This window comes from Staurois parvus, unplaced genomic scaffold (assembly GCF_062004578.1).
Source record: "Staurois parvus isolate SC_StPar_1 unplaced genomic scaffold, SC_StPar_1.0 ptg000168l, whole genome shotgun sequence".
In the NCBI taxonomy this organism is placed as follows: Eukaryota; Metazoa; Chordata; class Amphibia; order Anura; family Ranidae; genus Staurois; species Staurois parvus.
The window spans coordinates 2,921,440-2,939,067 of record NW_028317964.1 but is presented as its reverse complement, the minus strand read 5'-3'; the positions used below and the strand labels follow the sequence as shown (position 1 = coordinate 2,939,067).

At 40.7% G+C, this 17,628-nt stretch overlaps 1 protein-coding gene across 1 annotated transcript in view; it reads left to right on the top strand.

Moving 5' to 3' along the window:
• The window catches only part of TMC3 (transmembrane channel like 3), a 96,652-nt gene that overhangs the window by 61,808 nt on the left and 17,216 nt on the right, over positions 1-17,628 (top strand). Inside the window, exons 11-16 of the mRNA XM_089676415.1 lie at positions 900-1,009; positions 1,110-1,182; positions 4,214-4,441; positions 6,345-6,473; positions 8,218-8,285; positions 12,218-12,346. Coding sequence (XP_089532541.1) covers positions 900-1,009; positions 1,110-1,182; positions 4,214-4,441; positions 6,345-6,473; positions 8,218-8,285; positions 12,218-12,346 — 737 coding nt within the window. The remainder of the gene's footprint in view (positions 1-899; positions 1,010-1,109; positions 1,183-4,213; positions 4,442-6,344; positions 6,474-8,217; positions 8,286-12,217; positions 12,347-17,628) is intronic.

Below are 17,628 nucleotides of genomic sequence, written 5' to 3'. Positions count from 1 at the left end.
GGGGTCTATTGTTGCTGGGGGAATAGTATGTTGCAGTGGATTTATTGTTGCTGCGGGGAAATGTATTGTTGATTGGGGGATCTATTTTTACCGTGGGGGGGTCCATTGCAGGGGATCTGCGTTTTTTTGCTATCATCAAAAAATCCCATGCAAATGACCTAGCACCACAAAATGATACTTGGTTCTGCATTCTCTAAAAGGAGCAGTACTGGGAGGTGGGTAAGGGGTGGAACCAAGGGCCAGTGTTTGGAGGGGGATAGGGGACAGAGACAAGGGGTGACTCAGAAGGGAAGTTCCTGCACCTATTCTCTGAGAAAAAAAGCCTTGGAAATTGGGGTTCTCTTTTGGGGAGTGTCCCCCTAAGCTACTGTCCGGACACATTTTTTACTAAAAGGAGGAAGTATTAACATTTCTAACAATGTGATCATTTCATTCTGTGTCTTCCTGTTTTGGAACTGATTCCCATTACCATGTAAGGGCATCAGAGAGACAGGGAGTGCGGGAAAATCTCCCTAAATAGGGTTACAGACAAAACTAATAACTGGAAAAATTGAACTCTTTCCCACCTTATCCAAAACATGAATTCGAGAATAAGAGTTGTATGCAGTCATGTATATGCCAAAATCTATTTTTTTTATTATTTCTTGCACACAATAGGACATACAAAGTGAACAAAGCTTTTCCTTATCTACCAAGTTAAGTGAGCGTACACCTTGCAAAGTGACCAACCTCCACTCCTTTAGTCAATCGACCCCACTGAATACTGTAAACACATTTAATCTGTCCCTTTACATAGTCACCACCTTCCTCTAGAGAACGAAGTAGGTGAAAGGAAATATTTTACTGTAAAATGTATATGATAAAATAATAATACACAAATGCTGTGCATTCATTTATAGGTAAGTGTAGTGGTTTCGCTAATCACTATGATTGCTCCATCTGCATTTGAGCTGGTAGCAGCCTTGGAAATGTATCATCCTAGAACTACATTACGCTTCCAGCTGGCAAGGTAGGTATTTGTAATACAGACATCAGCAACCACCAATCTACATATCTCTGGAGGAGGACTGTAACCAGTGTGCCCCTTGGGCTTTTTTTTTCTTTTAAAGGGTCCTTGTGTTGTACTTGGGGAACCTGTACAGTTTGATTATTGCATTGCTGGACAAAGTTAATAGCATGAGTGTAAGTACAAAGGTAAAATGACATGTTGGGGGTCATGTGCAAAACCTACATACCTTGTACATAAAGATAAATGAATTTAGGGAAATTCATCTGAACATTCTATTTTCTCCTTTTAATAATACTAGCAACTGTGTGTCTGTTCATTGAACAGGCTAAATATGGAAGTGTTACCACAGTGTACATTGGTACAGTGATGGCAAGTAATGAGGTATGCATCACTGCAATGGGAGTGAGGGTAGAAGCGAGGTTGGTGTAGTGGAGAGTGATGTAGGATCATGTGGAAACGGTGGTGAGAGCTAGATGGAGAATAGGGGTCAGGCATTGGTTGGTGTGCAGGTGTGGTGTGGGTGGAGGAGGTGTAGGTCAGTGGCATTAGTGAGAGAGCATGGGGAGTAGTGGGGAGGTTTCAGGCATGGTGATGAGAAAGGGAGTGTGTGGTGGTGTTCAGGGGGTTGGTTGAAAGCATGGTGGTGAGAGGTGCCTATGCAAGAAACTGTCAGCTGTAACTCCAGATGCAATCCTCCTGGCCAGAAGCAGAGGTAGGAAAAGGGACATTGCTGGTGTGAGCTGTCAGGTCAGAGATTACAGTGCCTGTGCAAGCTGCTACAGAAGCCAGGCAGTAGGGAGCTGGTAACAAGGTCAGAGTTTTAAAGACCATGACCAATTACAGCACAGACTTGCCTGCTGTATGGACCACTCAGGAAGTGCTACCTGCTGGGTATGGCTGTTGTGGATGGTGCTGGTGTATAGTTAAACATCAGTGCTACCAGTTATGCATAGTCATAACACGGGGTAGATTTACTAAAACCGGTGTACTCAGAATCTGGTGCAACTGTGCATGATAGCCAATCAGCTTCTAAGTTCAGTTTGTTCAATTAGGCTTTGGCAATAAAACCTGGAAGCTGATTGGTTTCTATGCAGAGCTTCACCAGATTTTGCAATCTCCAGTTTTGGTAAATAACCTTCATTTAGTTGCCTCAGATACTAAATACAAAAATCAGTATGGTGACAACTTCAGATCCAGCACCTTAAAACCTCTGCTGCTGTATTAGATGCTTGGCTGCCATGCTGATAATTTGGCTTTGATATTTTCTAAATCATTGACCATAAACATGAATGCAGATGAGTTCCAACTTTTCTTTGACTTTAGTTGTTACTTGGCTGTTCTAGGTCTCTGTCCCCAGAATATTGAAGTCAGATTTTTTCAGGTTTTGAAAATGTGCTGTTTCTGGCCAACTACCTTTTTTTATTTGAAGTCTATCCTAATATAGTATATACACTCTATTGCCAAAAGTATTAGTCGGCCTGCCTTTACACGCACATGAACTTTAATGGCATCCCAGTCTTAGTCCATGGGGTTCAATATTGAGTTGGCCTGCCCTTTGCAGCTATAACAGCTTCAACTCTTCTGGGAAGGCTGTCCGCAAGGTTTAGGAGTGTGTCTATGGGAAGATTTGACCATTCATCCAGAAGCGCATTCGTGAGGTCAGGCACTTATGTCGGACGGGAAGTCCTGGCTTAGTAACTCCACTCTAATTCATCCCAAAAGTGTTCTATTGGGTTGAGGTCATCACTCACTTCACTGGAACTAAGGGGCCAAGCCCAACCCCTGAAAAACAACCCCACTCCATAATCCCCCCTCCACCAAACTTTACACTTGGCATAATGCAGTCAGGCAAGTAACGTTCTCCTGGCAACCACCAAACCTAGACACATCCATCGGATTGCCAGACAGAGAAGCGTGATTCATCACTTCAGAGAACACGTCTCCACTGCTCTAGAGTCCAGTACAAAGTCCAGTCCAGTACAAAGTAATTATTTATGCTACTCCACATGCACCACTTATTGGTGTCATTTTGGCTTATCATAAAGACTCTACATGACCTCAAGAGTGAACCATCATGAAGTGACAGTGCTGCGGATCCCCTCTAATTTGCAGCTATCCTTGTAGATACTCACATTTAGCTCCCAGCACAAGAAGTCTATTGTCACTAACAACTTACAATATTTCTGGCTTCTATATGTCACATGATCTACTTAACCCTTTGAGGACCAAGGGACGTATTAGAGTTGCAAATAAGTTATTAGAAAACTTCCAGTACTGGGAGCTGGTATATGTGGGGACCACCAAAGGTTAGAGAAGATCATTAGCACTGCCAGCTAAAAAGTACTATTTCATACATGTAGGCAGGGGTAATTAGAACATGTACTGGCCACAGGTAAACTGTTTGGGCCCTATCTGAGCAGAAATCTAGGGGTCCCAGGTATCCTTAAAAATTAAAATTGCAACAGAATTTACTGGTATGTGGTATTGTACTATTGGAAATCACTGCTGAATCATAGTATTTTCTTCCCAGAGACTAACAGAGGGGATAATTAATACAAAATGGATCAAAGGAAAACAGGGGTGTCACATTCTATTGCTTCAAGGACCATGTCAGCATTATGATTGCCCTCAAAAGGCCAGTTGTGTCTGTAAGACAAGATGTCCAGAGCACCCCCCCCTTACATCAGATGTCAAGAGCACCCCAATGTAAGAAGTAAAGAGTCCCCCACCCTCCCTTACCTTGCGCTGCTGCTGGGAATAACTGCCAAAATCTACTGAATGCTGAGACCAGGTGAGGCGAAGATGAAGGGGTGCTGTAGATGTCAAGATAGGCATAGAATCTGTAGGAGGAGTTCTGTCTGCTGCCGACTGCTGAGACACGATGAGGGCAGAGGTGAGGGGGGGTGCTATAGCTGCAGGAGAGGTGCAAGGGCCACATGAAATGGTCTAGCGGGCTGGATTCAGCCCGCAATCCTTGTGTTTGACACGTTATGCAAAGTAAAGGAAACATAAAGCTTTAGCCCTACATAGTAACGAACCAAACTGTACAGTTAGTAGAATGTCAGGTTGAGAACAGATGTGTTCAACTACAAAAAAAATGTATATTTCATATACATTTATATGATAGTGTGTGTATAAATATAATAAATAGACACCTGTACTGTTATATGAATATTATTTAACATATGTAACAATGTGTTTCAGAACAGTAGCAATAACACCTTCATGGATGCAGCCCCACTTTATGCCACAACAGTCCCTGTATTATCTAAAACCAGTCCTAGTTATGCAACGGATAGAAACTCCACATTTGCAGTAGAGATGGATCAGAACATTACAAGAATCATGGTTGCCATCAACCAGACATCTTCCCCAGTTATGTCTGAGTTTCCAATGCAGAAAAATGAGTGCTGGGAAACCTATGTTGGACAGGTGAGATAACAGTACAGTTATATAACTTTTTTGTGTTTTAAAATGTTTTCCCAGCCAATTTTCTTTTTTTTTTCTTTCTTTTTTTGTAGTATTTGATATGTATGGATTAACCCTCAATCCGGCAATCCGGGTTTCTGTTAGATAGATTTCACCTCACTTCCTGTCCCTGTAATGACTTGTTCTTCCACAGTCTTCTTCCAACTTGTCCTCCTCAGATTTTCAGTGATGTTTAAATGATTCCCACCCGGTCTATTGCTCAATGACAGTTGGGTGGCTCTTGCACTGGGAGGCCCCGGGGGTCTGCAGTGTGGCGAATGGTGGTGAGCTGTGCCCCTCGGTCACAGCATATTACCAAATAGGGTAAAGAGCCAATGACGTTGGCTCTTTACATGAGATACGCTGTGTCCAATCTCAGCTGATCACATGTAAACAACGCTGGATTTTGGCATTTCCTTTCCTCAGCACTGTCACTGTCTAAGGAATGGAAAGTTGATCATCAGTGCCCTGACTATCAGTGCAGCCCCAACATTGTCAATGCAGCATATCAGTGCCCATCAGTGCCACATTATCAGTGCAGCCTCATTAGTAACCATCAGTGCAGGTTATCAGTGGCCATCATTTTTGCTGTGTGCTGTGGGTCATTGTCATGTTGGAAGGTAAACTTTCTTACCACTGACAACTTTCTGGCAGAGGGCAGCAGATTTTCTTCACGAATTTGACGGTATTTTGCCCCATCCATTTTTCCTTCTATTCTGGCAAGTGCTCCAGTCCCTGTTGCAGATAAACCCCCCATAAAAGGATATTACCATCTCCATGATTTACTGTAGGAATGATGTTATTTGGATAGTGAGCTGTATTGGATTTCCGCCAGACAGATTTTAGTCTGATCTTACCAGAACATCTTTTTCCATGTGGCCTCAGAATCTTTAAGTGCGTTTGGCAAAGCTCAGTGGTAACTGCATGTGGTCTTTCTTGAGGAGTGGCTTTTTTCTTGTAACCCTCCCATACAAAACACATTTGTGAAGAATTTGTGATATTGTTGTCACATGCACATAATGACCACTCTTTGTCATAAATTCCGGTAACTGCTTCAGACCTGCTGTAGGCCTCTTGACAGCCTCTCTGATCAGTTTCCTCCTGGCTCTTTCATCCAGTTTGTAGCGATGTCCTGATCCAGGGATTGTCTGTGTTGTACCAAATACCCTTCACTTCTTAATAATAAACTTCACTGTCCTTCTAGGCATTGATAAAGCCTTTGAGATTTTTTTTTGTATCCATCTCCTGACTTGTGCCTGTCCACAACTTTATCCCAGAGATCTTTTGACCGTGCCTTGCCACCCATAGTTTGTGTTTGCTTCAGCTGCTCTACCAGGGACTGAAATGCTCCAGGAAAGCTCTTTTCATGCTGAGATAAGCAAAATTACCACAACTGATCATAGTTTTAAGTCACATGGCTTTGTGTGCTATTGAGAAGGTGATTAGCTATACCTGACTGACTTTACAAATCATTTTTAGGAGGGAGCTAATCCTTTTTCCAACTCAGTGATTTTTCTTTTGAATTTTTTTCTGATATGTTGGTGTTATATCTTTTACTTGGATGTAATAAATTGCACTGACTAAATACAGCTGGATAAAACAAAAACACTGCAAAGCAACACAATGGGATTATTTTAAAGGGGGGGTGATTCTTTTCTATACCCTGTGTGTGTGTGTGTGTGTGTGTGTGTGTGTGTGTATACACACTGTATATTCAAGATTTTAAACACGACATAAAAATCTGACTGAAATGTTAACTATTTTGCATTCTAACCAAAATGTAAAAAAAAGCAAAGAATAAAAATACAAAATAGGATATCACGGTGCTGAAACGAATAGGCTTTACCATTATGATATTCCTTTTCAGGAGATGCTGAAACTTTCCATAATTGATATGATTTTCACCGTGGCAAGTATCCTCCTTATTGACTTCTTTCGTGGCCTTTTTGTCCGGTATATGAGTGATTGCTGCTGCTGGGATCTAGAAAGCAAATTTGTGAGTATATTACAACAATTATTTTTTCAACCCTTACAGTAATTATTTATTGCTGATTTAGTAAAAAGCCTTCAGCAATATTCTCAAGTTGCTTCAGCAATAAACCTTGCCATAACTTTATCAGAGAAATTACACTTCAGTTGATAATACATGGGGGTTGATTTACTAAAACCGGAAAGTGCAAAGTCTGCTACATCTCTGCGTAGAAACCAATCAGCTTCCAGGTTTTATTGTCAAAGCTTAATTGAACAAGCTGAGGTTAGAAATTGATTGGCTGCCATGCACAGATTTTGAAGTCTGTAGTTTTAATAAATCAACCCCATAGTGCCTTCAGTACTACTACAGAAAATATAATGGCCATTCAAAGAGTAGTCATGACCACAATAGATGTCCGGTCTCAGCCAAGGACAGGCCATGTCATGGTTTGACCTGTAATGCATCATCTATTCTATAACATGCCCATAGGTAGCCTTATCAATATGTCTCAAATTCTCTATATTGCTCTTACCAATCTATCAAACTCATCCTGGATAGGGATTATGGGATTTTTTTGTATCTGACACAAATTATTTTTTAACATTTATTCGTTGTGGCAGATTTAATAACATCCAGCAATATCCTCAAGTTGCTTCTTGCCATAACCCTATCAGTGAAATTATACTTCAGTTGCTATTGCTTACAGCCTTCAGTGCTGCTATAGTGTATATCATGGTGATTCAAAAAGTAGACGTGGCCACAATAGTTGTCAGGTCTCAGCCAGGGACAGGCCAGGTCATGGCTTGAGCTGGAACGCATCATCTATTGTATAACATGACCATATGTTGCTATATCAGCATGTCTCAAATTCTCTGTATTGCTCTTAGCAATCAATCAAACTCCGTCTGGATAGTGAGTGAGAATATGGGATTATTTTTTTATATGACAAGAAATTATTTTTAACATTTATTCATTGAGGCAGATTTATTAAATAGCCTCCAGCAATATCCTCAAGTTGCTTTAGCCAACAAGTCTTGCCATAACTCTATCAGTGAAATTACACTTCAGTTAATAATATGCAGTGCTTTCATTGCTGCTACAGAACATATCATGGTGATTCAAAGAATAGACATGGCCACAATACATGTCAGGTCAGCCAAGGACAGGCCAGGTCATGGCTTGAGCTGCAATGCATCATCTATTGTATAACATGGCTATAGATGGGCTTATCAGCATGTCTCAAATTCTCTTTATTACTTCTAACAATCAATCAAACCCACCCTGGATGGTGACAGTGGGGGATATCATTTCTAATTCCATACGTTTCAGTTAAATTATGTCCTTGGATGAAAACATTCCCATAAATCTACTGCTATTAGAGTTTTAGAACTCTGCACTAGTTCCATCTCCCAGAGAAATAATATCCTGAACATATAATATGCTGCTGCTAGAGCGGCAGACTCTTTTCTAAGATTTCATTGAGACTGCCTTGTCTCTCCATAATTATTTAATATGCGTGAATGTGATGTTGTGTATGGAGATCATTTCTTTGTCTCTGTCATCACTGCTGAGCATCGAAGGTTATTACATTAGATTATATTTGGTTGTTTAACAAGACAATGAGATATAATGCAATTTGCCTGTTTGATGACTGTGGTTAACCCCAGCTGCACAGCGATGTCTTCCAGTGTTGGGATAAACCAAATAAAACTCTACTTCTCTGCATTAGCACTTACATTTAAACTTTTCATTGTTTAAATATCTTCAGCCAGAATACGGTGAATTCAAAATTGCTGAGAATGTTCTGCATCTGGTCTACAATCAAGGAATGATCTGGTACGTACATTTATACAGGACCGGAACGTAAGACTTAGAAATGTATTTTAAGTGGAAGTTCACCCTAGAATTGCTCTATGAACATTAAACAGCCATATAACACATGTGCCTTAATACATGCATAGCACCATGCTTGATATTTGTCCACGCTCTAGTTGTCCAGCAATCAGCATTGGAAAGTGCCAGCCATTTACCAGTGACACCATGCAACTTATGGGGGAAGATATACTAAAACTGGTGCACACAGGATCTGGTGCAGCTGTGCATGGTAGCCAATCAGCTTCTAACTTCAGCTTGTTCAGTTAAGCTTTGGCAATGAATCCTGGAAGCTAATTGCTTTCTATGCAAAGCTGCACCAGATTTTGCACACTCCAGTTTTAGTAAATAACCCCCATGATGTCTCTCAGTCCTCCCCTCATACGCTCTGTCTTTGACAGCATCAGGGCACAGAGGAAGTGTTTCCCAATCAGACTTTGCAATCACAACACATAGACATGGGGAAGGGAGTCTGAGTGACACCATGAGTTGCATGGTGCCACTTGCAAATGGCCCTCAGTTTCCAATGCTGATTGCTGGATTTCTGGATTGCTGGTGCTATAGATTTATCAAAGTACTTGTGTTATATTGATGTATAATGTTCCTACAATAATTCTAGGATAAACTTTCATTTAAAGGTAATTATCTTTTGCCGTGAACCAATATTTGCTATAACAGTTATCTAGGACAGTGGAACTTAAACCTTTTTATGATTACAGAACCCCAGTGGATTGCTTGATATGTATACATATCCTCTTGCTATATGGTCAAAATTATCATCACCAGTCAAGTTCAATTTGCTACCAGTGTGACTTCTGAAGATGTGTATATCTTGAATTACTTTACATAGTGATAGCTCAGAATAGAAAGTGGAGAAGTAGTGAAAGTGGTGAAGCTTTGCTGTGCAAAGAACACCCAACCACATGCAAGGGAAAAAAAACAGTTTTTGCTTGCACATGATAGTGATATATTACTCTGTGCCACTGAATAAAAATAAAAAAATGTGAAAAAAATGTGACAAATGAGTATAATGCATAAATAAATCTCCTATAGCTGCCGCAGTCTAAAAAAATGTGTTTACGATAAACATTTGTAAACAATATATATGTGAGCAAACTGCGCTGCTAAACTAAAAAATGTGACAGTGATCAATCACACCATAATTTTAAATGCCAGCTTAATACATGTAAATCATAATATCGAAGGAAATAAAACCACAAAAACAGAAAATAAAATCCAATAAAGTCCTTACAGTGTGTGTTGCTTGTAGTCCAACAACTGTGCTCAGGCGCCCATGCTGTTATAGACAAGTAAGACATGTGCCCACTTATCAATGTGCTCAAAGTGACCCCATATGGATTTACTCACCACCGGGGATTGACCTTCTAACCAGACAGCTCACTCTGCACATTTGGGACAAACCCACTGTTTAACATTACACCATACGCAATTCAGGTATCTCAAGGTTCAGATCCTCCTGGTGTTAGGCACTGCCACTGATTAACCACTTGTCCTCCAAAAGATTTACCCCCCCCCTTCATGACCAGGCCATTTTTTTGCTATGCGGCACTGTGCTACTTTAACTGACAATTGCACGGTTATGCAATGCTGTACACAAATGAAACGTATATTTTTTTGTCTCCACACAAATAGAGCTTGATGGTATTGATCGCCTCTGAGTTTTTTATTTATTAAGAAAAAGGACAGAGAATTTAGAAAAAAGAAACAATAATGTTTTACATGCTATAAAACACATTCCATAAAAAGTAAAAAAATCAAATCTATTAACACATTTTGGCCACATATCTTTGGTAAAAAAAATCCCAGTAAGTGTATATTGAACAGCTTGTGTCAAAGTTAAAGCATCTACAAATGTTCAGCGACTTATAATGGGACTTATAATGGGACTGTGATAGTGCAGCTACCAATCTGACACTAACTGACACTTTGTAGGAACTAACTGCCACTGACATCACCAGTGCCATTATTACAGTGATCAGTGCTATGCATTGTCACTGTACTAATGACACTGTGAAGGAAGAGGTTAACATGTAGCGTGATCAAGGGGTTAAATATGTGCCTAACCAGTGTTTGTGTGTGTACTGTGTGCTTCCTTTACTAGATGTCTAGTTGTTTTCATTCCCTGATTTGCAGGGAATGAAAAAACAATGAGATCCCTTATCACTGAGCACAGCTCTGTGCTGTTTACAGTCATAGAGCTGTGTTCCGTGAGAGTGAGCTAATCGCCCAGTGGTGGCGGTCAATCACTGGCCGGGACTCGGTAATTGGCATGTGCTGTGACAAAGCACAGCATGGGGCGAGCGAGCGGGCGGGTGTGCCGCCTACCTGGAAATGTGGAAACATGTATATATATATATATATATATATATACACGTGATTCTACACAGAGCAGCCGACCTGTAGCAGGAAAGCTACATGGCTGACTATATGGAAGAAAAATATATTTGAAATATATTTTAAAAATAATCTTCTCATATATTTGAAATGCAACAATTTTGGCCATATTCAATATATTTCAAAATATATTTCAATAAATATATATATATATATATATATACACACACATACACACTTTTAAAAATACAAATCTACATTTTTGGAATGCATTTACAAATATATGTAAACATATACAGTATGTTAAAATGACCTTTTTTTAACATGCAGTATATTTATTTAAATATATTTAGAAATATATTGAATATGGCCAAAACTGTAGCATTTCAAATATAAGGCAATATATTTGGGAAGAATATTTTTTAAATATATTTCAAATATATTTTTCTTCCATGTGGGTGGTCGGCAAGTAGTTAAAGTGTACAGAAGCCTGTCAACACAGGATCTTATATAAGGCTGGTTTCACGAGGAGCTTTGACTTGCCACCATCACTATACTGTAGTGTAGTTGCAACTTGTAGCTTAGACAGTGCTTCCTCTTCTCTGTCTTCATAAGTAATCTCATTCATTACCCTCTGTTCCTTCGAGCAAAAAAGTTGTGCTTGTTCTACTATATTTTGTGGATACACAGTGCAAAGTTATGCAGTGGGCTTGTGTTGACAGGCTTCTGTTCATGTTTTTCAGTGGCAGTGTATAACATCAGGAAGATCTGAACCTTGAGATTTCTGAATCATGTGGTTGGTGCAAAGTTATTCAGTGGGCTTGCCCCAAATGCACAGAGTGATCTGTCTAGTAATAGAAGGTCAATCATTTGTGGTGAGTGTAAATCCATGTGGGGTCACTCTCAGCACATTGATATTGAAGTGGGCACATGTCTTACTTCTCTAAAAGAGCACAGTTGTTGGACTACAAACAACACACAGTGGGACTTTTTTTGGACCATTGGACTCTATTTGCTATTTTTGTTTTATTTCCTTTGATATTATGATTCAAGCATAGTAAGCTGGCACATACAAATTACAGAGTGATTGATCACCATATAATTTTTTAGTTTAGCAGAACGGTTTGCTTGCACGATTGTATGATGAACGTCAGCAGAGCTTTACTATATTCACTAAGCTCTAGGGAAAATTCTCTTGCAAAGTACAACTTCCCTTGCAAAGTCTATTAGCCTTATATTAATCAACCTACTCAAGTCACATCCAATTATTCAGAGGTCTTCTCCCATACCCCCCTAATTTGGTTGCTATATGACATCGCCACTAGTCCTACTAAATGTGTACGTTTCTAAAATATTGGCCTTGTCCACAGAATAGTCATGGTACATTCACATCCAGGGCCCAGATGTATTAGTACCCAACCAATAAAAATATTTCGCCATTGTCTATGAATCCCAAAATGGGGCACTGGTGTACTTTAAGTGACATATTTATACTACCTGTTGGGACATCCAGTCAGAGATTTATTGTTCTCTCTTTTCAGGATGGGGGCATTTTTCTCTCCGTGTCTTCCAGCATTTAATGTGTTTAAACTGATAGGCTTGATGTATTTAAGAAGCTGGGCAGTGCTGACCTGCAATGTTCCACATCAGCAGGTTTTCAGAGCTTCAAGGTCAGTAGCTAAGAGCTTGAATGAACAATCGCTTTACACCTCGGGCTATTCACAATGATAATTATGTGACAGAAACATATAAGTCCAAATTTTGGGAAGGGCATGCTGAACTTGAAAGTTCTCAAAAATGTTCTTTAGGTAATTATTCCTTTAGTGAGATTTGACATATTACAGGTATATTTAAACATGATTTTAGGATTTAAAAAGCAGACTTTACATGAAGATTGGTTTAAAGTGGAAGAAAACCCTGATCATTTGTAGACAGAGTCCCTTGATGTCAACTTCACAATATATCCGCAATACAAATCAGAAGCACCCTCTTACAGCAAACATAGTCCTTAAATAACTTCCATGCATCTACACATACACTGTGAATATATATATATATATATATATATATATATATATATATATACACACACACACACAAACATACACGCTATATTGCCTCCGACAGTTGAAACCGGAGAAACCAGTCGGGCTCATTCATCCACCAGGCCCCTTACAGCTCCAATTTACCAGCATGGAAGGACTTGATAAGTATTGATACACTATCAAGCTATTACCATCTGACTGTGATTGTATAACAGCTAGCCCACTCCTCCCTTGGATTTCATTAAAGCAGTAGTAAAGTCAAATTCATTATTTTAAAGAATGGTCCCCCATGCAGAATTAGGTCATAATGTACTATTATGCACTGCATACTAATACAGTATAACCAGGGGCAGACTGACCATTCGAGCACTCAGGCACTGCCCAAGGTCAGTAGGGGGCCCCATGAAATGCCACTGGTACCTTTTATAGGCTTTTTTTTTAGTGTGGGCAAGGACACAGGGGCCCCATGATCCCCTATTGCCCGGGTGCCCCATGAGTTGCCAGTTCGCCCCTGAGTATGACAGACTTACCTGCAGACGCTGCCCTGTCACGGCTCTCGCTGGTCCCCGTGGCTTCCATCTTCACCTGGTATTCCTTCTGGGCTCCATATCATCAGCTGCTTGAATGGCCAAGCTACAGTTGACATCACTCCCGTGAATGAGCACAGAAGTCACATCACCGTGGCTCACACAGTGCACCATAAATGTGGTCTGAGCCGCATAACATGTTACCTGCTGACATGCAGGGGGGGGCATTTACGACAGAAGACACATCTGCCTGTCAAAAGATTTTAGATTTCAGGACTTTACTATCACTTTAATACAGCCACACCTTTTTCCAGTGGTTTGGATCATCCTGTTTGAACTTTACCATAATGGATTTACACTTCCAAATAAGCTGGCAGTCCTAGTTACACTGTATTACATGAGAAATATACAGTATAATAATATAAACTCAATTACAGGATTAAGAATTACAAAATATAGGGACCGGAGGGATGTTTTTTTAATAGTGTGTTCATGTTTAGTGTAGGTTAAATGTGATTTTAAAGTGAATAATAAAGATATTGTGAGTACATCGGTCAGGAATTGTCTGATTGTCCAGTTACGCATCATAGGTTGGATATTTTAAGAGAATGGGAAGGTTAAGACTAAATCTAATTTTAATTTGATATTCTTCACCTCAGCAGAGAGACCACTGCTTTCGCACAGAGAGCAAGGTTGCTTTTCTGCAGCATGCAGGCAGGAAGCAGGCTTCTCTACTCAATCTGTGGCTTCGATCTAAAAAAAATCAAACAGTAGGATTTGCACACTTTTCATTTTTAACCCCTTCCCACCGAGCCTCTGCATTCCTTTAACAGGGTGTTTGCACCCGGAGAGGAGTGAGAATGACTGCCTGATCATGTGACCACTGTGATTGGCTGTCAGCTCCCTAGAGACTGGGAGTTGTCTAAGACAGGTCAATCAATGTGCTGGGAGTATGAAGTGAACGCACTCTCACCACAGCAAGCCCATATGCGTTTAGTAGACGCCAAGAGGTAAGTGCATGAAAAATGTTTAGCTAAATAGACTGAGAGTTCAGTTGGCCTTTTAATTCATTTTTAGTCCAGGATGCAAGACTAGACTAGAAAATGTGGAAAAGTCCGAGGATATATTTGTATACAGAGCACTGTAACTAATAACTGAAAATACCACGGTGGCTTTTTCAGCTTTCAGTTTATTTTCAGCGAATTCCAATGACAATTAAAAAATACAGCCATGTTGCTAGAAATAAAGTTCCCTATCCTCTACTCATTCTCATGTTTTAGAATAGCAGTGCAATCTGAAAATTGGCAGAAACTGTGACTAGTTGCTGTAAGGTTATATTTAGAGATCCCAAACACAGCCATTAAAAAAAATAAAGTAACATCTATACTTATACTGGAGTTCTAATCTTGATGAGTATGTGCATGCCTTTATGCCTATGGAACCACTGCATGCTGTCACTACGTGTTCACCCGTGAACAAAGGGAGTCTCCACTAGATGTTCCTGTTCCTAGAAAGGTTCTTGATAACCAAGTATGTAAGCATGGGGCCATGACCCCTTGCAACCGAAGGCCGCCATGACCCAGGGCTCCAAAAAGGAATGAATCCTTACTTTCACTCTTCACTGCCCATTATGTCCTGGGCAACAATAGATAGATAAATGAAGACATTTCAGGAGAGACAGTGCAGACATGAATCTTCTTTCCAGCTCTTACTGACACATACAGGTCCGGATACACTTTACCCTAAAGTTAGGCTAGGAACCCACACAACTGCATTTGCAAGTCATGTTACTGTGTGTTTACAGGTTGGGTTCCTGGTCCGGTGCCATAACTGAGGATTGTATTACAGTTGCCCAAAGAGTGCTTCACAGACATTGTGGACCACCCCACTATCACGACCTTCCATCACCAAGCCACCACTCCCATTCCAACTTGGCTGTTCCTCCTTCCTTCTCCCCTTAGTTCTTCGTTGGCTGCATCTGGCCAAATAAGCAACATTGATTGAATGAAAATCCTGGCCTTCCCTGTCAAAACGCTCCTTCAGCGCAATGCAGACTTCAACTCTTCCATGCCGTCCAAAAGTGGAAAGCTGTCTTGGTACCCAGAGTGCGCTAACTTTTAAAAAATGCAAATCTTCATTAATGATTGTGTTCAGCATTCCCACAGAAAGAATCGTCTCTTGTGCAATTTCACGACAGGTTATGCGTTGATTATCCAGGATTAGGCATTCCATGCACTGAATGTTCACAGGAATGACTGCTGTGGGCTGGGAACCACCACGGCCAGGATTGTCACTGATGGACGTACACCCACCTTTTAAATTTTTACACCATTTAGTTGCCTTACTGCAGCTGAGCATCTCATCACTGTACTGTGCTTGAAGTCTTCTGTAGTTATCTGCAGGTTTTACACATTCATTCGCAAGAAATTTCATCAGCACATGGTGTTCCATGCATGTCATAACACTGTTGTCTGCCATCTTGATCTCTGGACTGGCCCCTGACATGTTCGCCGCCTATCAGTAATAGGAAAAACTTGCCACTTACTACTGCATGTAGTACAGCCACACTAGCATCCCTTTTTATACCTGTAAAATTAAAAGTCCCAGTTTGACTTGAACGCCCCTCATACAAAACATTAGCTGAGAAGGTGAGACTAAGTCTTTCTTCTTATCACTCAGGGGCCCATGAAGATGAACATACAGTCATGGCCGAAATTGTTGGCACCCTTGATATTTCTCCAGGAAATCATGTATTTCTCACGAAACGTATTGCATTAACACATGTTTTGCTATACACATGTTTATTCCCTTTGTGTGTATTGGGACAAAACAAAAAAAGGGAGGAAAGAAAGCAAATTCGACATAATGTCACACAAACCTCCAAAAATGGGCTGGACAAAAGTATTGGCACCCTTTCACAACTGCGGATAAATAAGAATGTTACAAGCATGTGATGCTCCTGTAAACTCACCTGGGGCAAGTAACAGGTGTGGGCAATATAGAAATCACACCTGAAAGCAGATAAAAAGGAGAGACGTTCACTTAACCTTTGCATTGTGTGTCTGTCTGTGCCACACTAAGCATGGACAACAGAAAGAGGAGACGAGAACTGTCTGAGGACCTGAGAACCAAAATTGTGGCAAAATATCAACAATCTCAAGGTTACAAGTCCATCTCCAGAGAACTAGATTTGCCTTTGTCCACAGTGCGCAACATTATCAAGAAGTTTGCAACCCATGGCACTGTAGCTAATCTCCCTGGTCGTGGACGGATGAGGAAAATTGATGAAAGATTGCAACGCAGAATAGTCCGGATGGTGGATAAGCAGCCCCAAACATGTTCCAAAGACATTCAAGCTGTCCTGCAGGCTCAGGGAGCATCAGTGTCAGCGCGAACTATCCGTCGACATTTAAATGAAATGAAACGCTATGGCAGGAGACCCAGGAGGACCCCACTGCTGACACAGAGACATAAAAAAGCAAGACTACAGTTTGCCAAAATGTACTTGAGTAAGCCAAAAGCCTTCTGGGAAAACGTCTTGTGGACAGATGAGACCAAGATAGAGCTTTTCGGTAAAGCACATCATTCTACTGTTTACCGAAAACGGAATGAGGCCTACAAAGAACAAAACACAGTACCTACGGTAAAATATGGTGGAGGTTCAATGATGTTTTGGGGTTGTTTTGCTGCCTCTGGCACTGGGTGCCTTGACTGTGTGCAAGGCATCATGAAATCTGAGGATTACCAAAGGATTTTGGGTCGCACTGTAGGGCCCAGTGTCAGAAAGCTGGGTTTGCGTCCAAGATCCTGGGTCTTCCAGCAGGACAATGACCCCAAACATACGTCAAAAAGCACTCAGAAATGGATGGCAAAGAAGCGCTGGAGAGTTCTGAAGTGGCCAGCAATGAGCCCAGATCTAAATCCCATTGAACACCTGTGGAGAGATCTTAAAATTGCTGTTGGGAAAAGGTGTCCTTCCAATAAGAGAGACCTGGAGCTGTTTGCAAAGGAAGAGTGGTCCAAAATTCCGGGTGAGAGGTGTCAGAAGCTTATTGATGGTTATAGGAAGCGACTGATTTCAGTTATGTTTTCCAAAGGGTGTGCAACCAAATATTAAGTTAAGGGTGCCAATACTTTTGTCCAGCCCATTTTTGGGGTTTTGTGTGACATTATGTCATATTTGCTTTTCTGCCTCTGTTTTATATTTGTTCCAATACATACAAAGGGAATAAACATGTGTATAGCAAAACATGTGTTAATGCAATACCTTTTTTGTGTGAAATACTTGATTTTCAGGAAAAATATCAAGGGTGCCAACAATTTCGGCCATGACTGTAAGTAGAATCCAGAACACAACAACATCCTGGTTCTTCGTTAGCC